Genomic DNA, 25,043 nt, shown 5'->3' on the forward strand with positions numbered 1-25,043 from the left:
TATTGATTTATTTCTTACTGATTTCCAAAACCAATAAAAATCTCCTCGCTTAATTATATACCTATTGGTTTTACAATGTAGACAATATTCTTAAAATTTTACTAGGTAGTGTGGTCGGTTATCAACCCTGTCGGTGATCAGTAATTGGGTTGAAGGTGAATCAATGATGTTTGTTTCAATAATACAGTAGGTAAAACACCCTTAACCTCGAACTGGTTGCGGCACTGCATTATAATAATATAATTGTATAGCTTGATTGGTGCTAGTTGCAGTCAGAGGACGCTCATGTTGTTCCGCGTCGCTTTGGATTTCGACGTCTCCGCTGGACGTCTATTTACAAAATGTGTCTTGCTAACTGTCCGCCCGCTACACACAAACAAAGTATCGTTATCTACGAAGCGACTAATCAAACCTTAGACTCTGATTTACAATTACTATTTGTTTACCGATGACAAATGATCAATGGTTTACCTGCTCAAATCATTTGGCGGAATCGTGTTGACAGCTAGTATCAGATTAACTTTCATCAAGTAAAGTACCTTTCACGCGTTATGACAGTTCTTCGAGTTGTGTCAGTTTTGGCTTTCTGCCACGCTTGCTTTGCGCTAGTGGGGAGCGGTGAAAACGAATCTTCGGTCGGCGGACATGAGAAGAATCAGGAGTTTTTCTTGGACAAAATTTTCGACAAATATGGCGATGCGGGTGTGATAACATTCGAAGTAAGAATAATTGATTTAATCGTAATCTTTTGTAATATACTCATTGTCAATAATAAAACTATATACCTGTATATACTATAAGTTTTCGTGCCAATTATTACATAAACAAACACTTTTTTATGTACCTAAGTACTATTTTATTTTTTAATTAACTATTTCTTTTATTCAACGAATAATTCACAAGATTTAAGATTGTAACATTCTAATTATTGAACATACTTACATAAATTCGGTTTCAATAAACTAAATTTGGAAAGCGCTTCAGAAAGTATTAAAAGCCATTAGTTATAAAAATTCGTAATTAAGTATGACTCCTTTAGCATAGTGGTATATGTGCGTGGGCGCGATACCCGAGAGATGCAGGTTATAAAATATTTTCCCAGAAGTGTTTTCAAAACCTACCTACTATTTTATTGTTCGTACTTGTTCAAAAAATAACAATTTAGGTCCAATTAAGACCGCGTAGGCCCTAACCCTCAATTGGTTTGAAGATGTCTATGTATATGAAGCCAGCAATGTGTCACATTAAAATAGCGTAGAAAAACCCACTACGAAAATTAAAAGAATATAATTTACATTAAAGGGCTTGTTTTTATCATACCATGTATTTCCATCAAATAGGTCTAACTAAATACGGTTTATGGTAAATGTGCCTACCTATTTACTGTTCACATATTTATTAATATTATTATGTATGTATTGCATCTTTAACTATTATTTAGTTTACTCCATAGATAGAACATTTGAAACAGTGGGAGTTTTATTCGATTATTGTTTTAAATGGTTGCCCATATGGATGATAATAATTATAATGATATAGAAGTATTGTCGTTTTCATCTCTTATCATTAATAATAAATAATTTATCTTTCATTTTTATAAATTGTATTACCAATAATTGTGAAGAATCTATGTTCTTCCATTTTAATAAATAGTTTCGTAATTTAAGTCCCAAGTTATTATATTATTTCAAAACTTCTTGAAATTTAAAAATATTTAATTACATTTACAATTGTATTATTATTAAAAAATCTATTAAAACGATCCTTGGATTATCTTTTTTTGAAATCAGTGATCGGTAATACATGTATTATACACAATTGAATTATATATATTTAAAACGTTTTCTATTATATTATATAAAATATTCTAATATAATATGAATATTTTACATTTCACCAATAATGTCATATATTTTTTTCTTGCGTATAGAATAATTAATAACGTTTAAGCGTGACGTCGTGTAATGAAATCCACTTATAACAATATTATATTCTGGAATTACCAGTCTGGCGATATGAAATGATATTTCAACAATATAAATGCCTATTTGTGTAAATAAATATGACAAATTAAACAAACTTAATCATGTAAATACAATTTCGTTCGATATTATTGATTTTTGGACATAAATAGTATTATGCAAACTTTGCATCTATTTTGTTGTAAATGTAAATAATAATAATTATCTCCGGTGAAAGAAAATCTTGATGCCACAATAATTATTAATAATATCAATAAGTGGATTATTCAGAATACTTGGTAATTTATGAGTATTTAGTAACAATAATCAATAGATTATTATAATTCATGCACTTCAACAAAACAATGCAGTGTAATATTCTTAAACAATCAACAGTTCCACATTATCTAATAAGAACTAGCTACTTAGATACTTTAAGATTGCACATTCCGATTCAACTCATTTGACAATAATCGATAGCAAAAATAAAATCCACGTAAAAATCATTCAGAATCGATAAGCATTAAATGGAATTCACTAAAAATGTTAAGATAAGTAGGTAACACAGTACTTTTCTTAAACACATTCATATTATTTACTTTTTTGTTAGCTAATTTGCAGGCACGCATACAGGAAGTGTCAATGGCGAAGGGTGGAGGAAGACTGTTAAGATCCACCATAAATAGTGCACACTAAACTTTGTTAGTCATACGTATTCATTTTCATGAAATAAGACACCGCTTTACAGATGGTGTTGGTTAGTTTTTATAATTCAATTAAACCCTCCGAAAACCAAGCCATAATAGATAATAGTCAAAAAATACTCGTAGGTAGGTATATCTGCAAAATATTTAAAACCATGCAATTAAATCATACATAACTTTGGATATTTTATAGATAGAATAATATTTTATATCAAATAAATATGAATGAAAAGGAATGCACAATTGTATCATATCGCCCAAAGTATACCAAAACTATTATAGTTTGGTTTAGGCAGGGTTTAATTATTTTTTTAAAACTAACTAACAACATATTCTATAAGTAGTAGTATTGGTTCAATAATAACAAATACGTATGACAAACAATGTTTGATGTGAACTATTTATGGCGGATCTTAACAGCCTACCTCCGCCCTTCGCTATTTGTAAATGGTATGGGGGAGTCAATTTCGAAAAAATGTCTATATTAATTTATCAATGATTTTTTTAATGTTGTAAGAGTGGGTGGGTTTAAGCAGTTTCCTCTGAATTCCGCATTTATCCACCTGCAACGTAATATAACCCCTCTTCGCATCAGGTGGATGCCCGCTTTTTCCGGTTAAATTCCCCATACTCAGACACCGCACTTTGAGTCTAGCGGTGAATACCTGGAGTGCAGTTTTAATTGCAATTTATTGCGACTTGTCGCATCCACAAATAGTTAATAGTGTCAGCGCTCGAAATGGAAAAGTTTACGAACCGGAGCGCTCGACAGTTTTCTGAAGATTTTTACATAGTTAATTTTATGTGTATTTCATAAAATATAGTTAGAGTTAGATTTTCCATTATATGGCCTATCTAGCTCAGACGGTCAAATTATTTTTTCCACGAGACGGAGCGATAATTTTACCGATTTCACGAACAGGAACGGCGCTCCGGTTCATTTCGAGCCCTGAATAGTGTCAATTTGTATTGTCCACGTTGTATTCTCTATTAGACATTGGATGCCTCAGATGCTTTCACCAATACGGGTTTTCCACTGACACAGGCTTTCCGTGTTGTAGCATGCCGAGAGGAGTGGGGGCAACCAATTTAGAAACACCCTTACCCCACACCAGTGGCGAAGGATGGAGGTAGGCTGTTAAGATCCACCATAAATAGTGCACACTAAACTTTGTCAGTCATTCGTATTTGTTTTCATTGAACTAAGACTACAATTTACAGATGGTGTTGGTCTGTTTTTTAAATTTAAATTAACCCTGCGAAACCAAGCCATAATAGAAAATAGTCAAAAAGAATTCGTCTATCTAGAAAATATCTAAAATTATGTTATTAAATCATACATAAATGTTAATAGAAGAAGAAATGGTTTGGTATAGGCAAGGCTTAATAAAGTTTAAAAAAACTTACCCAACCATCTGTAATATATATTCTTAATTCAACGAAAACAATAATAAGTATGACTGAAAGAGTGTACTCTATTTTGTCGGGTCACCCATAACTTGGCTAGGTTAGGCAGGGTTTAATTATTTTTTGAAAACTAAACAACACCACCTGTAAATTGTAGTCTCGGCTCAGTAAAAATAAATACATATTACATAAATACATTACTGATATAGTTTTATGTGCACAATTTAAGTCGTATCTTAACAGCCTATCTCCACCCTTCGCCACTGCCCCACACACCCCCCTGTGTATTAGATAAATTTATTAATAGTGTGTAAAATAACATATTACTATTTACTATCAAACACAGAGAATATGCATATTTCGGGAATATTTTCCGCAGCATGAAATACGATTTAATTCAACTCGCAATGCAGAGAAAGGAAAATGCATCAGAAGAGTAGGTTGAAACAGATTCTCTTAGCTACACAACACTTTCATAAGTGGCTCAGTATCCAAGGCGGTTGTGGCCTGATGCGTCTGACTTTGGATAGGGAAATGGTACATAATATATAGGCCATGGCCACCACAAAGGGGGGCTGACAGGCCTGTGGGCCCGGCGTCACGAGTCGACCAGATAACTGAGATAAACACATCACAAATTTGCTCTAATAGCAAAAAAAGTCGCCTGCGGCGCTATTTTACATGAATGTTATTACTAATTTAAAATATTTGGTTGTACGATGCAATTTTTAACTGTGTGCCGATACTCGATAACTCTATAATTCAAATGGATTTACATATTAAAAATACAAAAAAAATCTAAAAATACACCTTAATTATACCGCATACACCATTTGGAAAACTCTACTACAGTGCGTCACACTGCCTTTACCCTTAGAGATAGGTAGGGGGGCCTAGCTTGGGGGCCCGCCTCAGGATGTGGGGGCCATGACTTAGGTACTATAATTTTTCATCAAGAGAAGGACAATAGCGCATGAATGTCATCATGTGAATCATTGTAACCCAAACCCACGTTTACTACTCTTTCTATATATTTTGAAAATATCAATAAAACAAATTCTCAGTTCGCTGTAATGAATCGCGGAATGTAATAATTGTAAAAATTTTACGAACCGGAGCGCTCGATGATTTTACGAAAATATTAACATAGTTATCTAAATTTATGAGTATTTTATAACAATAAGTGTTAGGTTTTTTTGTTTTATGGCCGATCTATCTCAGACGGTTAAATTATTTTCCTACGAGATTTTATTAATCGGAACGGCGCTCCGGTGCGTTCCGGTCCATTTCGAGCCCTGTATGAACACATTGTTTACGGTTCCAACCTATAATCTAAATCTATATGATATTGATTTCACTTATCCGAGTAGACGGAAATAATTTAAATTATCGTATATCTGTTATCTTAAATTTAACCTTGAATATTTTCATGTACAGATTGTTATAATTATTTATATTAAGAGTCATAATATTATGTAGGTAATAATTTTAGACGATGTTGTTTTAGTAGATAGAAAATTTCCATACTTCAATGTGATATTATGAAAATTGAAACGCACTCCATACATTTGCACGACTTTTTCGAGTACCCGCTGTAGGTATATCGAGTGCCTGATAAGTGGTAATGTACCTAATTGATTTAAATAACTATATATTTTTTTTTTCTTTTATCTATATATTTATATATTATTTTCTTTTCATATGGGCCTCCACAATAGTAGCAGGTTCTAACTAAATTGAATCAGTACTTATCACAATATTATTATTATATTTAATTTAATTAATAAATCCTTTTTCACAGCCTGTAAAGGTTTCCACGTTCTACTCATAACATGTGTAAAACCTGCCACAATTTCATGGGTAAGACTAGATACATGATATACCGCCGGTGCAACTACTGGTACATGTATAGATAATTTGTGTAGTAGGTATTAAAATAATATAGTATAATATATTATTTACAATGTTATGGCGGTATACTGATTTTTTTTAAATTTTGGTTTCGGTTCCACGCATTCGTAAAAAGTTTGAGAGCAGCTGATATATAAGATTGGTGTGAAAATTAAAAAACCAACCTACAAATTCGGTTGAATATTCAAATAATACTCAAGTAGAGGCAAACGATGAAAATAGTATACAAATATGATGAGTTGAATTGGTCATTAATATGGCTAAAAGCAAAAAGTTTTCAATCTCTTTGGGCTAAAACGATTTTATCAAGGTCGTCTATAGTCATGCCGCGGCACTAAATTGCGATTTCCGATCGCAGTGCTGGTTATTGCTTTACTTCTTCGGTTGCATATTTCGTTAATCTTAATTAATGTATACCATTTTTTAATATTAAATAATCCTCATATTCTACAAACAGTTTACTATATCGAATTCGAAGTGTAATCGGTAACTATCACTACGATCGAAATTCACAGTTTCGTGCCGCAGCCTGAACATAGTGGGCCTTTCTTCTTTATTTCTTTATTTAAATCTTTATTTAGCCATGTATTTTTTTCGACTTATACGAGGTATAAATGAGAACTCTGCCATTCTGGGCAGTGTTGACCTGTGTGTCCCTGATAACTATCTTAGAAATAGAGAACATCAGTTGTTTATTCTCCCAAGGTGCAGAACCAACCTGCCACTGGTAATGCCAATTGGGAGGGCGATAACTATCTCCAACGAAATTGCTTCGGGTGTTGATATATTCCGCCTACGTGAGGATGAGTATAGGTGGACGTTATTTTATAAATTTTTAAAATAGGGTCTGCTTAACTCATCCGGTGTATTTCCATGTACCTATATAATTAATATTTTTGTATGTACATATTAAATTTGTTTAATAACATATTATCTATCTCTTTTTTATGTCATGTTGTGAACGTCTTAAACTTATAATTTGCAATGTCCACAATATGTAAAAATAAATAAATTGAAATTGAAATTGAAAAATTGAAAATTAGATTTTATGGAGGGCTTCCAAATTGTTTGAGGCCTCGGAGCTTTTCAAACATTCAAATTGCTGAGAAAAAATTCTCAGTACCTACGTCTACAACGAACGGTCAAGCAAAATAAAGGTCAATTACCTTTTGTAATAAATTAAAAATAATTTTCGCAACGCATTGACTAAATCAATGTTATTTATTTGTCAATAAAGTTTGAAACCGTCAAAAAAATCATCTATTTTACGATCGAAAGAGCAAGAAGTGTGAATAAGAACATGACATTTTATTCGTGAAATTTTGATAGTACATAATATTGAAATAGATTTTGGATTCATTGCCGCCCTTGGGCAAAGATATAAAATCTCCTTTAATATTTTTTGTTTCGAATTTTCTGAAAAATTCATAAGGTACGTATGTATCTCGTTTATTATATATTTTCGACTATCGTAGGGCTAAGACACGCGAGAGCTCGTCGAGGAAAGAAGGAAGAAGGACACACGGTGGAAACCCAAAAATCTACTACGATAAAAGTATTATCCTAAGCCAGGGGTCAGCAAACTTTTGAACAAAAGGAGCCAAATATGAGTGGCACAGCGGTTAAAAAAAAATTCGAGAGCCATCCGTATATTTTTATACATATGATTTATTTAAATGAATTAATTACAATTTATAATTGTTTATTTATTAAGCGAAGAAGATTTCCCGAATAACACTATCGTAAATTTTTATTGTTGAAATTATAAATATAATTTTTACCGAATATGAATTACATTTAATTTTCACGCGTTCCTTAATGTAAACAATGATCTTCCTTGCATTTCTTTGGAGAGTTTCTGTATGTTTGGTATGTAACTTGTAGTTTTTAACTTCAGGCGCGACTCCAAATTCTCATCGGTTATTTGGCTTCTCTAAATGCTTTTTATATTGTTCATGTTTAAAAATGATTGTTCACATACATATTATGTATACCGAATATAAGTTAGGAAAGCTACACCATGTATTAAAAATCTTAGTATCTACCTTATGTAGACCTAGAGCGCTCCACTTGTGTTGTGAAATTAAATTGCATTTTTCTCTCTCCAAATCCTCAATATTGGTGGCAAGACCTACAAATTTGGAGCTCCATAACTCTTTGCCTGTTAAATCCACCAATAAAATTGTATTTCAAAAGTGAAATATTTAATTTGACGACTTTTACAATGGGCGGTTTTAAAACAACAACAATCATACCATTTTGCATCAACTATCACGGAGGAAAATTTAGTCTCGCGATAATGTCATTATAAATAATATAAGTAATAAGTGTACAAATCAATGATAAAAAATAAAAATTGTGAATTTTGCAAAAGTTTTTGTAAAAATTGGGAATTGGGAATTGGGAATTTGACAACCCCTGTCCTAAACGAACGACGTCCAAAAGTATGAAGTTCCTTTTAAGTTTAACGTAGAGAGAATTTCCAACCACCAAAAAATCTTCTTGATGCTTCAAAAATGCTTCCTAACAAAATCTACCGTTTTTATGAAAAAAAATAAAGTTTTCACGGTGACGTTTTAACGCCATACGCCAGATTCATTTATTGCACGCAAGTTTCCAGTGACAGTTTTCTAGCAGATGAGGCAGTCGCTACGTCATAATATTATAATTATTATATTATAAATCACATAGGTAAAACCACCAATGTATAATGTATACATAATTTGAAAACAATCCCATGCATAGACACACTAGAAAAAATCGATTTTGCAAAAAACAATACGACGCCCGACTGTATAATATGCCTATTCACAGTGACAGATGCTAGCTAGATAGATAAATATGTCTGAGAACTTGAAAGATAGTTATAAAACAGTAAGTAATTTTGCTGTGTTTTTCAGGGCTTTGAACATTTGCTGGACAATCTGGGCCTCGGCGGAGATTTATTCCGTGCGCCGCACGAGCTCGCACTGCACAGAGTCAATGGAACTTTCAGCGAAATTCACGATGCCGACCACAGGCACAAAAGACACGCCGCTCTTGAAAAAGGTACCTACACGTGGACAAAATTTTACTGTTTTTTTAATAATATACATTCAGGCGCGTACAAAAAGAAGTCCGGATCCTCTCCCCCCAGGAACGAAAATAATCAAAAATTGTCCAGGTGAATAGAATATTACAGCGATGATTTCCTTTGTAAACCAGTCACATTTGTCACTGCTACCAATATTATAGTTCTGGGATAAGAAAAAAACGTCATGGAATATGAGCGCGAATCATGGACACACACGGCAAAAGCAGCGTGACTGATTGACACCTTTGAGCCGAACATTTCGCGGGAGATATCCAGACAGTGATGGTGGAATGTAAATCAGGTAAACCGATGGGTTGTACTCCATGTACCAGGATTTAAAACTCTTCGCCTTATGTGCAGCCGCAGCACCGCCACTTTCCATAATGCTATAAGTAAACGCAAAGATCTTGACTTCCATAGTCGTCATTTTTCTTCCTGTAGCCGTATTATATTGAAGCTCTGCCGTATCAGATGTACGGTTAAGGAAGGGGTAAATGAATCTGGATTATTCTGTTCCCTATACATTCCCCATACCCTATTCAAATGCATCAAAGTTGGCCTTGGTTGAATGACCCTTGGAAACAACTTCGCTCTCTTGGATCAGCGAGCAGTCCCGGAGGACGTATTTCCCATTTTTTACCAAACGAAACCCGTTTAGTTTAGCCGCGGAGAAATCATTACCAATCAGGAATGAGCTTACCAAGTTTGTTGGTTTTAATTGTCTCATCCGAAGCCTTCAGGATGTAGGTACCTATGTGGGAGAAAAATAAATGTTTGCCACCCCTTGATGGATGCCGACCACATCGATTACCATACCACGAGAGCTATCTTGTAAACTAAAGCTTTCACACAGTGCCTGAAAGATACTTTCGGGTATCGAAGGGGCATCAGATGGACGCCCTCGATGGTAAAGTTGATCCGGCTTAATCCACCACAAAATTATGGTAATCTATTCTCATATTCAACGTCGCAGGACATTCAATACCCCTGCTAGAACAGGAAGCGCATCTGATGACGTCGTCCTGTAGATTCTTTTATAAACATGATCAGCGAGGATCCGCTAATTGCTGCGCTTCTTACTTTAGATAATGATGAATTTTGTGTTGCCATACGGTATAAATCTTACACCGTATGCGATACTCGGGAGTATTTTAAACTGAAATATTTAAGAAATTCCGTTCAGACTGAAAGTTAAGACATTTTATTTTATTTTTAGCTTTTCCGGCCAATTTTTTTTTGCCAGTGAATTTAAGGAATTCAGAATCAAAGTGACGGGCTTTTTTAACGGATAAATCAAATTTTCTTTAGATATCCCATTACATATACTTATCAATTTTGCAAGGAGATATTGTACAATACTATTTACCTACTAAACTTTGCAAGTTTATTAAGAGCTTTTAAATAAACAACATTGTAATATGAACAAATACATACCTACTAATGTCAAATAAGACATGCATGTTTTTTTAAAATTCCAGTTGCAATCGGTGGCTTACTACGAGTATAATGATAATTTCTTGATTTTCTAAGTGTCTCACCACGATTGTATCTACAATAGCCGGTATATCTCACATTATGCAACCCCTTTCATTCCACGGTACTTTACGTTAAAGTTCCCACCACCACCCGTCATATATACACAGCTGTGGATATGCACGGCCGCTTTCCATGATGCTTTAAACATGTCTGAAAGAAGTGATTTTAAGTGCTCATTCCGTCCCGAGACGGAGCCGCATGGGACTGATGCTGCAACCATAATAGCAGATACTGTCAAACAAAATCTTCTTGTCAACATATTAAAACTGTGAACTAATAAGCTCTTCCTACTTTTAACCGCACTTCGACTGCAACGATGTTATAATAACCAGTTATCGATGGTTGTCCACGTGTTAAAACTGTGAACTAACAAGCCCCCTCCTATTTAGTTATTCGCACTTCGCTATCGACTTCCGGTTATCGCCTAGATCTTCTTGTCGGACAGTATTTTATGATATTAACGAGAAACACCCAAAGATTCCAGTCTCGATGTCGTATCTTATGATACCGATAAACGGCCGTATAAATTATCATTGATGTTGTATCTTCATACACTACTTCCAGAGTTGTCCAGCACTATTTTGGTGACTCAACCCACGGTGACCCTTCGTTCTGACAATACCAACGTGTAAACGTAAAGCATGATAGGAACGCAATGGCAACATTGTTTAATAATGAATTAATATAAAATGATAAGTAGATAATTGGCTCAATACACGGGATAAAGATAGTGACAAATAACCAATACTACCTATTTGACATTTAGGAATGGATTATTACTTTTAACCTCTGAGAAAAATTATCGGTCACCTTAACGTGGTGTCTAAAATATGTACCTATTCGTAATATGGATTTGTAAGTAAACACACGTTTGATAAGTGATAAACCACGATTGAGTGTTTAAATAACGTATTAATTGATTATTATTGAATTACGGTACGGAAGTTATAGATTGATAACAATGATAACATTGTCTAACAACCCGAACAGAAAATTAATGTCTACCTAAAACGTGATTATTTACATGTACAACTTAATATCAGCCACTTTTCAACTTTTTCAATTTCCTGATTCAATAGGCATCCACATGACATCAATTTTGATTGTTTTGACATCAATTTTGATTCGTAATTTGAATTAAAATACATTTTTAGCTGTCTTAGTTTTATAACTATTCATTTTGTTAGCTTTCTATCGTATGCGTGCATTCACTGGCATTTCAATACAGACATAAAAGGCACGTTGCTTTAGAAAAGCTACGTCTTAGTGTGGTTGCCATCCGGGAGCCGGCTCAAAATTGAAATAATTGAACGTTTCCCGATGGAGACTCCGTAAATTCTCCGTATTTTTTTTAATTTACTGTCATTTGAGTATGTATACCGAGTCTTATTTTTCACGTCATCAAATCATTTCTGGGCAAGTTCTCGGCCACTGGTCTCCTATCTAACCACCCCAATGACATTAATATTGACGAAGCATCTGGAAAAAAAATGACACTCACTTTTTTGTCGGGTCTGCCGAATGGCATAATCTGTTCTAACGCCATTACAATAAAGATGATATTACTATAAATTCCCGATGCTTTTTGTCGGGTCTGTCGAATGGTTCGGTTCGAACGGGTTCGCTCAAATTAATGAACATTGACACTAAAAACACTGTTCTATGCTATGGTGATATTGCTATAAATTCCCGATGCGTGATATCACATAATGGAAATTGCGTGACGCCTACCTATACATGTGCGAATGTCGCTATGCGCGAATTTACTTGCTAGGTACTGTATTGAGTGCGTTGTCCATTAATAATGTCATTGAACCACCCCAATTATTTTGGTCTCCCAAAACTTTCCGGACCGGTCGGCCCGAGATGATTCTTCGAACACGACTAGCCCAATTTAGTCGCTAATTTTCAATGATTTGTTATTTTGGGTTCCCCAAATTTCTCGTAGAATGTATCGTCTCTGTTCTGTCAGAACACACTAACTGGAGAATACTAGTTTTGAGTAATTTGACTTTGAAGTTGTTAAAATGTTTGAAATGGTCTATCATGTGAGTTTATCAAGTAATCGTAAAAAGGATGACTTTAAAATAAAGACTGTTTATTTTTCAGAAGGTTTCCAGACGGTAATGTTTGAAATAAGGAACATTTTGGTATAACTAACTCAATATGTCATTTTTTCGAATTAGTGTCTTCTGCCAGAACAGTGACGATATTATATTTATTATAAGTACCTAGTTATTTCGAATTTTAATTGCGAAGAGCTATTACATTTCGACTGGTAGTAGTATCTACTTTATATGACTGCATATTATGATTATTATGAACGAATGGAATTTATTTGTAAAGTTATGAAATTTTCACGTCTCTTTAAATTTTAATTAGAGAAAACAATCATTGGTATCTATCTACATCAGTACAAATTTATTGATAATGTAATATTAACTTGTTGATGTGGTGAGATGTGTCGTAACGTTATCAATAGCTAGATTCAGATTGTGATGTTATTCCTTACGTAATAAAACGTCACGTTTTTATTTTTCCTACTAAAAATAGTATGTTATTTTATACGCATTAGTCTTATTGCAATCTCAAGTGGGCATATCATCTGATTATTTTATGACTTGATACTGGGCAGATAGTGAGGTCTGTAAAGTCGAATGCTAACGAGTGTTAATAGCGACTTCCCGTTTCTGGTGTGATGATGCCAAGGGTTACCGCATTACAGACGTCCCATTTTATATAATAATGTCCACTATTTTAATCAAATATTTTGGTTTTTAAGCCTAAACCGAGACATGAAACCGATTCACACTTGAATGAAATCAGACAAAAATGTATAGGGACCAAGTTATTAAAAAATAACATCTCCCGCAAAATCAGCTGATTAATGATTTATTTTGATTTATTATTAATTAAATATATTGTGTTTAACAGTATAAACCCCCACTAGACCCAATTACAGTTAGTAATACAAGTGAAACAAACATAAACACACAATTTTTGGGAAAATCACATAAATATATTGTGACCTCTCCGGGAATAGAACCCGGGGGTCCTAGATGGAAAGCCGGCGCCTTACGCACTGGACTACGAGGGCCATAGTTAGATATAGTTGTATATTAAAATAGTTAGGTATGTTTTCCTATCATAGGGCATTGGTATTGTAGGTATTGTAATTGTACATGACTTTATTAACTAGTTGCATGGAAAACCTAGCTACCTACATAATAATAGTATAATGGTAAGAATTGAATATTTTTAGCAGGGCTCGAAATGGACCGGAGCGCCGTTCCGGCTCGTGACATCGACAAAATTATCGTGAAAAAAATATTTTGACCGTCTGAGATAGATAGGCCATATAATAGAAAATGTAACACATTAATTATTTTTTCCATTTCGAGCGCTGTTTTAGCCTCGCTTAAAATATTTTTCGGGAGTGTTTGATGGATTTTCGATACCTAGCGAATTTAATTTTCAAATTTGTCGGATTAGTTAGATTTTAGTTAGGATTTAGTTAGATTAGATTAGAAGATAAATTAGAATTGTATTCAAGAGACGATAAAAGGGTAACCCTACAACGACTAGTTGATGAGTTTTAACATCAACAGGGATATTCATTGGATACGTTGGTATTTTGCAATATTGCAATCAAATTGTTTACATTGATGATTTGAAGCACCTACTTATCCTATATATATTTTTCTATAATCTAAGCCTATATACTATCCATACGCTCCGAAGCAACGACAAACAATAAGATTAATGTACTATAATTATTATTATGTGTCAGTCAGTCGCGTGTTTAGGTGCCAGGAGACCCGTGCCAATGATTGTTTTAGAATCCCCCCAAAAAAACAATAAAATAAAATCTATAAATTCCTTCTACTAATGTCCAATTATTTTTAAGGTGACAATGATGATGTACCTAATATAATAATATTGGTGGTTTATTTTTTCTGTACGAGTACGTATCTGTTAGTAGAGTAGTTATGTTCTATCACCCTTTGCATGGATTTGTTAATGCTTTTTATGTGTAATATATTATACTAGATTTGTGAGAAAAATACGTCTTAATAAAATAATTTGATTACAAGATTGAACTGTTTCGAGGCCTCTTATTAAATCTTCCGGCGAATCGATTGCGTTATCTGCGTCAAAGAAAATCACCACCGGTGTCAAGGGTTGTAACTGATATTGAGATTTGGGATGAATCATCTCACAACTATTTAAATCTCACAAACAGTGTGACAATAATAATTATGTGGTCTACGGATCGTCTGTGCTTCCTAAACTCATGGGTCGTGGCTCCCTGGGGGTAGGCACAGGGCTTCTGCGAGGGGCCACGAAAAGTTCCAGTGGAATTACAAATATTTGATTATGAATATTTTTTACAATAAATTATATATCATGTATATTATATTTTAATTTGTCAGATAATATGAACACATTATACAAAAAAAATATTAATTATATACTTATTGACTAACTACTATTGATTATATCGAATGGACGACAGTCGTGAAAACGTGTATTTAGCATTTTACGCAAAGATATGGATTAAGTGCATGAAGTTTCATTATGATTTGTATACAAAGTATAGAACTTAGTGACGAACTTCGCCACTTTCTTTATGACAAAAAACCAGAACATCATTCCCTATTTCGTGATTAGAAGTAGATGTATTTTGATTTTTAGTTGGGGGACTTTTTTTGACAAAATCAATGAAGGGAAACCCTCACTTCAGGGAAAAGAAAGCTACATTTTGACTATGAATAATTTAAAACATGCCCATGATGGACGAGCGACTTCAACGTCGGCTTATAATGTCGTGGGTCCCAGGTTCTGGCAAATACATATTATTATTGTTTTTTCAATTTGTGTTTGGAGTCAGAGTATGGACCTAATAGGTTGAATAAGTTGCTAACCACCATTTCTCGTACCAACAAATATGTTAATACCAATTGGTTAATACCTACATCCTCCATTCTATGGAGGCCTATCATCCTCTAAGGATCGTATATGGTGAAGTGGTAGTCAAGCTTTCCAACAACGTGGTCAAATGGTATTAGTCAAAGACGCTCGGACATGTTTTCATGTTTGAATAAGTTTCTTACTTTCTTCCAGTGAAACTCTCGGTTTATATTAAAAATGTTATTCTTCAAAAAATATTTTCTTAACCTTAATGAGGATCAAAAAAATAAATTTATTTTTGGATAAGAACGACATTTATTTTGCTAAATCCTTAAAACATGATAATATTATGTGGGCAGCTCAAGAAGAATTGATCGATATCAGATCAGAAAGGCACTTCGCTTGAAGTGGAATTTAATGAAACAAGTATTTCAAAAGTTTGGGCAATGCAACAGCAAGAAAATCCGTATATTGCGAAAGCATTGGTAACCATTATTCCCCTTGCGACAGCCAACCTATCCGAAGCAGTTTGGTCATTACTCATAGTAAAAAATAAGCATATGGCATGCCTTTCAACGGAACCGATATTGCTTTATTTAAAAACGTGCAACCAAATTAAACTGTTTTTGTAGACTTCATATTTTTTTATTTTATTTGTGTATAATATGTGTGTATAGTAATAATAATTAATGCCAAATAAGACCTTTGATAATTAAGATAATTATTTTTTCGGTGGACGAAGGCCGCGGATTTTTGTTCAGATTTTGGGGGCCGCGATATGAAAAAGTTTGGGAAACACGTCTAGATGACTTAAATACTCGTACGATAAATTAACTATTTTAGCATTAACCATTTATGTCTTGTCGTTAATCACAAATATCTCACGATAAGCATAGTAATTCATCATCGCATAGTATTTTGTGTAAGTATAAAACTATTAGGTAGGTACCTAGCGCTAAATCGTTTTCAAATGGTTGTTTCTGTTTTTTTTCAGTTGACACGACGGCGTTGGAAAGAAAAAGATGCCTATCCCCGAGCGATATTTTGAAAATTTACGGAATCGAAAATCAGTCAGGAGTCTTCATTAAACGCAGTACGTTCCTCAAGCTGTGTCCAGCGCTTGTTTACCAGCTGGACCAAAGATCTTGCAACCACGTGGAAGCTTTCAAAAAGGACACCAACAATGTATATTACAGTAAGTATGCTCAGTGATTTGTGATTTTTTACACATACCTACGTAATTTTTTTCGCCACAAAAATGTAATTTCATAGTAGGTAATGTCGTTTTCTCGAGAATTCTCGAGAATCTCAAAAAACCATTCTGGAATTCTCGAGAAAACATATATTCTTGAACATTATATATAATTTTAGAAAAACACTAACTGAGAGAGTATATCACAACCAATAGAAAAAACTTTTTTGAAAAAAGTAAGCCAACCGGTCGGGAATCGAACCGGCATCTCCAACGGGTAAACGCCCCAAACTCATCGCATTCAACCATTATGCTACGGAAGACATACTAATGACGACAATATTTAAGCTATTGGCTATTAAATACCTACCACTCAGCGCTCTTCGAAATCATGTTACTTCGGCAATCGATTTTTGTTTATTAAATCAAAGTAGGTAGCTATTTTACTATTACAAATGATTACTAACCGACGTCTAGGAATTTCTCCAATATAAAAATATTGGAGTATGTCTTCCGTAGCATAATGGTTGAATGCGATGAGTTTGGGGCGTTTACCCGTTGGAGATGCCGGTTCGATTCCCGACCGGTTGGCTTACTTTTTTCAAAAAAGTTTTTTATATTGGTTGTGATATACTCTCTCAGTTAGTGTTTTTCTAAAATTATATATTTCAATAATCAGAATGATATATTCTTAAATCTTGTGAATTATTCGTTTGAATAAAAGAAATAGTTGATTATATATTCTTGGTTTCAAGAATTCTCAAAAATTAAAAAAAAACGTCGAAAAATCACAGGCTCTAAACCAATCGAGTGATTATTCTTTTTAAAATATCATTATTAAACAATGAAATTAAATTATTGTAGTAGATTGCATAAACTTCACTGCATTTGTGACATTAGACTTTGCTAGGACATTAGACTTTGCTAGAGATTTTATTAAATGCATTTTAATTGTATTTCAGGTTGGTTGTACGCCGGTCTGAGCGTCCTTATCATCAGCGCAACTGGTCTCTTCGGCGTAGCTTTGATGCCGATCATCCATTCTGCAGTTTTTGCCCAGATTTTGCATTTCCTGGTAGCCCTCGCAATCGGAACACTCTGCGGAGACGCCCTTCTTCACCTCCTGCCGCACGCATTAATTGAAGAAGTCACCCGCGAGAATGCGCCCCACGACCACAAAGTACCAATATACAAATGCTGCGTCACGCTGATGAGCGTCTTATTATTTTATACTATTGAAACTATAATGCGTCTTATGACCGGAGGTGAGAACGGACATGGTCACTCGCATGATTTGAAAACCGTCGATAAGTTGCAAGATACAAACAACTTTGAACTCGACGCAATGATAACAGTGCCACAAACGAAAGAGAAACATAAAATGTCACCTGTCGTGGTGATGGTCCTATTAGGAGACGGTCTTCACAATTTAACCGACGGGTTGGCGATCGGAGCCGCATTTAGTAATGATCCGGTGACCGGTTTCGCTACAGCTCTGGCTGTCTTCTGTCACGAACTACCCCATGAATTGGGTGATTTCGCAGTTTTGCTAAGATCCGGGATGAGTATCAGAAAAGCGCTGTATTACAATGTAATTTCGTCAATTGTGAGTTTTATCGGTACCGCCATCGGCTTATGGATGGCGAAAGACCACGTATCGTCCTCTCAGTGGATATACGCTGCAACCGCTGGAACATTTCTTTACATAGCATTGGCTGATTTAGTCCCAGAAATCACCAGCAAAGGAAAACCGAAGATTTTAGATTTTTGTTTAGCTTTCTTCGGTATTCTTTTGGGAGGAATCATAATGCTTAGTATTGCACTGTACGAGGATTCACTGGTATCTATTTTTGATTGAATATACTATTGTATTGTGATATATTATAAATGTGTAAATATTGTAATAATAATTATTGTAAATAGGAATTTATTATTTTTAATTCATTAATGAAAGTTAGAGAAACTGGATATTTTAACATACTTATGTACAAAATTTTAGTTCTGCTCATATTTATTCAAATGGTTAAAATTCGAAGCTCGAGACAGCGTCGATAGTCAACGGATTAGTAAGGGATGATTAAATGATCAGCTATCCATTTTTTCTGAATTAGGTATCTATGCAAAATGTTAAAAAAGGTTAGAAAATTACTGTTTTTTTACAATACGACTTCCAACCAACGATAAGATTTCAGGATGAACCTTATTTTCTGTAATAATGTAGTTTGGCGGCATAGCTCCGAGCTCGGTAAATCCAATAAATTGTTTACTTTAGTATAAAACCATTAATTTAGGCAAATACTAAAGATATTTTTTAACATTTATTTTGTAAAATCATTTAATAAAGAAGATGTTTTCATTTGTGTAAATCTTTTTTATATACTTGTATTAAAATAATCAATATAATCAGAAAAATCTTCATTGAATCGAAATTAGGAAAAATTAAATTTTTCCTACCTTCTTGGTATTTTATGTACCTACCTACTTCCAATTGCAAAGTTTAACTTTGAATTGATTCAGCACGCTAAAATACACTACAAACTGAAAATCAATCAAGTCAGACAAAAAATATTTTTTTCTCTGCGATTTTGGAATTTAGGGGCTCGTGCGTAAATTTTGAAGCGACTCAATATCTTGTAAAATGTTCCTATTCACCATGCCAAATCTCATGCTTTTATACAAAAGTAGATAGGTACACGAGGTAATTTAGCAATGTCACCGGACTAATAATATAGGTACCAAGGTACCTACATATCTCGAAATATATTGTTCATTAAAACAAGAGTTACTGGTATATGTACCCTACGTCGATAATACATAAAACCAATTAGAATTAAATTTTAAATTCCATCAATTATCCTCAGACGACAGTATTCATTTTATGAATATCATTGTATAACCTTTTAGGTGGCTGCGATAAAATAATGTTATTATATACAGTTTAGTTAGTCGAAATATCTAAGTCTATAGAATTTGTTTACCTATGTATAAGAAAGCATCAGTATTTATTTATTATAACATGTGATATTTTTTAATGTGCAAATCGTCACTATTCTGGCAGAAGACACTAATTCGAAAAAATGACATATTGAGTAAGTTATACCAAAATGGTCCTTATTTCAAACTTTACCGTCTGGAAACCTTCTTAATAAATAAACAGTCTTTATTTTAAAGTCATCCTTCTTATGATCACTTAATAAACTCACATGATAGACCATTTCAAACATTTTAACAACTTCAAAGTCAAATTACTCAAAACTAGTATTCTCCAGTTAGTGTGTTCTGCCAGAACAGAGACGAAATTAAGTGGAGGTTTCCCTCGAAGTGCAGGCGGCGCCAGCTTCATCAGAAAATTCCAAAATCTTAAACATAATAATCATGCATAATTTTTGCATTATTTTAAGTTTATCTGCACAATCATTGCAACACAACACGTTTACATTGAGGCTTATAGCAGAGCCGCAAGGGCGCCTCCAAACTCATCATGAAATACGAACAATTTTAATAATAATAAAAAACGAACAAGTTTAATACGACACGAAGCAGATAAATAATGCTCATCGATCTATTAACGCTAATTAATCCAATTTAAACAATAAACTTTGTAAATTTTATAAAAAATATATATATAAAGGTGGTTTAATATTTTTTACTGAAATTTCAATCGCAGGGGACTTTGAAACCAGTCAGCGCCTCGGGCCTCCAAGTATTAAGATAAGCCACTGATTTAAAAAATCTAGCTTCTTATATTATTTACAATACTGTTACGCATCTACTACATACAAACCTACTCGATAAATTATTATTACTATGAACGGTTATGGAGTTATTTGAGATTAAGTAAATAATGTTGTGTTCAACATATTTTTTTAAATCAAATCATCATCATTTATGTTTTTGAAATATCCATTGCAGTATATACGTAGTAATGTGTATTAATATTTTTCAAATAATTTTTAATTATGTAAGTTATTATAATATAAAATTATACATTATTAATAAAAAGACTTTTATACCCATTAAAATGTTATTCTTATTTAACCTGATTATTTTTATGTCATGTTCTTAAACTAATAATAATTTTTCATGTGGAGTGATCATCAACATCACACGGGGTCGATTGATCCACTGCTGAATGGACGCCTCTCTTAGCTCATTCCACTCTTCTAGGTCCCTAACTGGCCAACATGGCCAAAGCTGACAAAGGGAATTCACTGGCAAGGATAGAAGCGGATAGAAGTTTAGAGAAGCACGGCACCTAGGTACTAGAAGTGGAAGATGAGACTGTCAAGAGGAACTGGGATCACTTACTAAGTATAGTGGTAGGTAGATCACCCTTTATAATGACCAACCATAGAAATGCGATAAATTCAAATCATCAGAGGAATGACAATGAAGAAGTCTGCGTTCCCTAAGTACTCACAGAGCATGCAATAGGTAGCAGGCAATGACATTATTAATGGACAACGCACTCAGTACAGTAGCTAGCAAGTAAAATCGCGCATAGCGACATCCGCACATGTATAGGTAGACGCCACGTGACAAAATTTCGCAATTTCCATTATGCGATATGGCGCATCGGGAATTTATAGCAATATGTATCACCTTTATTGTAATGGCGTTAAAACAGTGTTTCTAGTATCAATGTTTATTTGAGCGAACGATATTGATATTAAAATATGAATTATGCCATTCGGCAGACCCGACAAAAAGCATGGGGAATTTATAGCAATATCACCTTTATTGTAATGGCGTTACAACAGATTACGCCATTCGGCAGACCCGACAAAAAAGTGAGTGTCATTTTTTTTCCAGATGCTTCGTCCATATTATTTTCATTGGTAGCATGCATGAAAAGTGGTAAATCCCTACGACACTGGTTCTCAACCAGTGGGTCGCGGTCATTTCTATGGTTTCGCCAACAAGTCTCTTAAATTTTATTGAAAAGTAATATTCTCATGGACTTAGTAAAAGCTACACACATAGTCAGCACATGGTAAAAATAATCATATGGTTGCGCGATAGGATATGTGTGCTTATTGTTTATAGATAGCTAACCACTTTAATCTATTTCATGTTTTATGGCAAAAACTATTGCAATTTTTGGTATAAACGGGAAATTTCAGATCTCCGTGTGGGAAATTCTTTTCTAACAAAATTGTTTGACCTCATCTATTAAATATGTGTCGCGAAATCTTTCTGATAATATTATGGTTACTAATTTTATTATTGTTCGTTGGTTTTTTGTGGTCTTTTACGTTAGAGCTACCATTAAACATATATGATCATCAAACCTCTGAGGGATGAAAGTAACTAGTGGAGACCTGCAGTATGCAGTGCATCGACCTCCGTTATGTTAATACTCTACCGTAGAGATGTAGGGCAGAAATCAAAAATGTATCATATATATTACGTTAATAGATAAATTAAAATCATACAATTAAATGTGTTTCCTTCTTTTCTTTTTTGTTTTATCACCTCATATTCCAAGGATAGTTTTATGGACCGAAACACCGGTCAATGCAAATGTTTCAATATTATAATAAGGTATTAAAATGCCTTTATAGGGGGGGTCGCAGGTTGAGTGGCTACTAGAAAAGGAGTCGTAATAATCTGAAAAAGGGTAGGTAGACAGTCAAGTGCTCCAGGGCTCGAAATGGACCGGAACGCACCGGAGCGCCGTTCCTGTTCGTGAAATCGGTAAAATTATCGCTCCGTCTCGTGGAATAAATAATTTTACCGGCTGAGCTGGATAGGCCATATAATCAAAAATCTAACACACTTATTTTTATGAAAAAAAAACACATATAAGGTGAGTCGGGGTAAGTGTGACTTTGGGGTAAGTGTAGCTACTAAGATATCTCAGTATCTACTACAAATTGGATGATGCCATATATGGAAAGGTGATAGCAAAATCACCGATTTATAAAAATAATCAGAAATGGTGTCGATACCATGTTTTTTGAGGTAACTACATGGATTATTCTCCAGACGACATTTTGAAGTCGACGAGTGAGATGGTAGTTGTTACTAAAATATTTTTTTAAACATGGAAATCTACACATTGTGGTTGTAAAAATCGGTGAGTATATGTGTTTTGATACGCTGCTTCACGTGGTGTTATCGTTTTACTGAATTATAAGCATTTGAAACCTTTAATCAAGTAGACACACTTCCCCCACGAAAGTAAACACGTGGGGTAAGTGTGCCTTTGTATTGTGTCACACTTCCCCCATATATTTTGTATGAATTTGCAAAGTCAATATTTTAACTAGTGATGGGACATGACGCATTATTTATATCGATCGAAGTATCGAAGATCGAACATGTTCGTAATTGAAATAGAATGTTTATATGTAAGAATTTGTGTACCCGTATAACCTAGATAATTCGAAATCCAAGGGACTCTGAAAATTTGATTTCGAATTCGCGAAAATCGCTATAAATCGAATTTTCCGAAGAAGAAAAAAAATCGTCAATTTGTATGGGGACTGTTCGACTCAAAAATGTTCTTCTAAGCCTATAATTCTGGATTGCAAAGTTGTTCAATTACCAAATAAAGAAGTTTCCTGCAGAAAATGTAGAAAAAACTTTGTTTGAAACACTTTTGCTGAATTCTATCAGTAGTAAGGCGCATATAAAGAATAAGAGAAAAATGGTTGCCCCAGGAGCAGAAGTGATTACATGTTATGATGTTATAGAGCGAATGAAAAATAATGTCCCAATAGAAAAGAAAATAAAGCCATTGCAAGACAAAACTAACATGCAGAAGAAGGTATTGAAACCGATAAAAGTACACCAAAACAAAAAAAACACGAACCCATGTCATCAGAAGAAGATTTGTCATGGACATCAAGTGACGAAAGCGAAGATAATATGCAAGACTATATTAATAATTTGCTCGGCGATGAGGAAAACGATCCTTCAATTAATTGTCTGATCAGTTTGATGATACTGCAGTTGCATCTAATTAAGAAATGTTAGAGATTGGAAAGTGGATTGTAGTACAATTTGCTACAAAAAAAACTGTGAAACATTTTGTCGGAGTTATAATAAAACTTGAGCAAGATGACAAAATTCTGACAAAGTTTGCTCGAAAACTTAAGACGATTAAAAAAGAAAACGAAATTATGTTTTCATTTCCAAGAGTAGAAGACATTTACGAAGTGAAAGAAGAGGATGTCATCTGCATATCACCTCAACCATCAACTGGACGAAGAGGCGAAATAATTTTCAAAACAAAAATCTCTGGTTACAATATTCAGTAGGTACCTAGTCATGCAATTTCAAATATTGCAATTCGAAATAATTAAGTTAGAATAAATAGTTTTGTAAGTAAGCACTTAACTTGAATTGTAAGTACAGTAAAAACGAAAGAATGATTCGAGAATGAGACCCAAAACGTTTCTAGAGTCTTAATGTTTTTGTGTATTAATTATTATTTTTTCTTTTATATCTTACTCTCTATTTGTATCCACATTCTATTTTTGCTGATTGTTATTTAAATTTGTAATAATACGAAAATAATCATGTTAGGTGTATTAAATTTCATCAACTGTTTGTTAATGCTCACTGTTTCGAGCTAAAAAATAATATTTCACCCTGTTAATTCTTGGTGAAGCTATTATAACATTTCAAATTTAAAAAATGTGTAACCTATTTGTAAATAATCAGAACCGGTTTCGTTAATTGAGCATTTTCAACGAAAATGTATTAAATATCTTCCAGTTTTTTAATAATAAACACCTACTGATCTATTTTATTATTTGTAATATTTTTCATTATACTTACATATTATGTATATGTATACGGTAATAAAATATATGTCGCAAACATAATTATATTGTTAAATTTAGTAAATACTTCGACTTACATTTATTTTTTCTCCAATAAAAATAACCACAGAACGCCTTTTGCTATTTCCTCGTGCGTCATTGCTACAATGCAAATTTCATAACACTCTAAAATCAAACATGTTAATTTCAAAAGCCCTTAAAATGGTAGGTTAGTTTCAAAGTCCCCTAAAATAAAAATCATTTGATTTTTAATTTATTCTCTTAGTAAAATAATATGTAAAAAGTGAGTAAAATATATTAAATAGGTATAATACTCTTTATAATGTATAAATCAAATAATAAATACCTACATAGTGTTTACGTATTCAATAGATATGCCCTTTTCTCATTTTTATCAAAACTATCTAAAATCGTTTCATGTCGTGTCATGTAAGTACTGACTATTTTTAGGGTTACTCTGCATTCCTGTATTGTATACTTTGTATTTGTGCTCTTTCGAGACAAATAAAATTATAAGTCAATCTTCAAAAGCCTTTGATTCATTTACCTACCACT

The 25,043-nt window shown here is 33.6% G+C and overlaps 1 protein-coding gene across 1 annotated transcript; it reads left to right on the top strand.

Moving 5' to 3' along the window:
- The first annotated feature begins 356 nt into the window (after positions 1-356).
- On the top strand, positions 357-19,929 carry Zip71B (Zinc/iron regulated transporter-related protein 71B). The gene is made up of 4 exons (XM_085955557.1): positions 357-719; positions 8,884-9,031; positions 16,498-16,698; positions 17,658-19,929. Exons 1-4 carry the CDS (start codon positions 552-554, stop codon positions 18,551-18,553), a joined length of 1,413 nt encoding a protein of 470 aa, XP_085811683.1. The 5' UTR covers positions 357-551; the 3' UTR covers positions 18,554-19,929.
- The last annotated feature ends 5,114 nt before the right edge of the window (positions 19,930-25,043 follow it).

Source organism: Rhyacophila brunnea, unplaced genomic scaffold (genome assembly GCF_057557595.1).
Source record: "Rhyacophila brunnea isolate RB1 unplaced genomic scaffold, BYU_Rbru_1.0 scaffold_5, whole genome shotgun sequence".
In the NCBI taxonomy this organism is placed as follows: domain Eukaryota; kingdom Metazoa; phylum Arthropoda; class Insecta; order Trichoptera; family Rhyacophilidae; genus Rhyacophila; species Rhyacophila brunnea.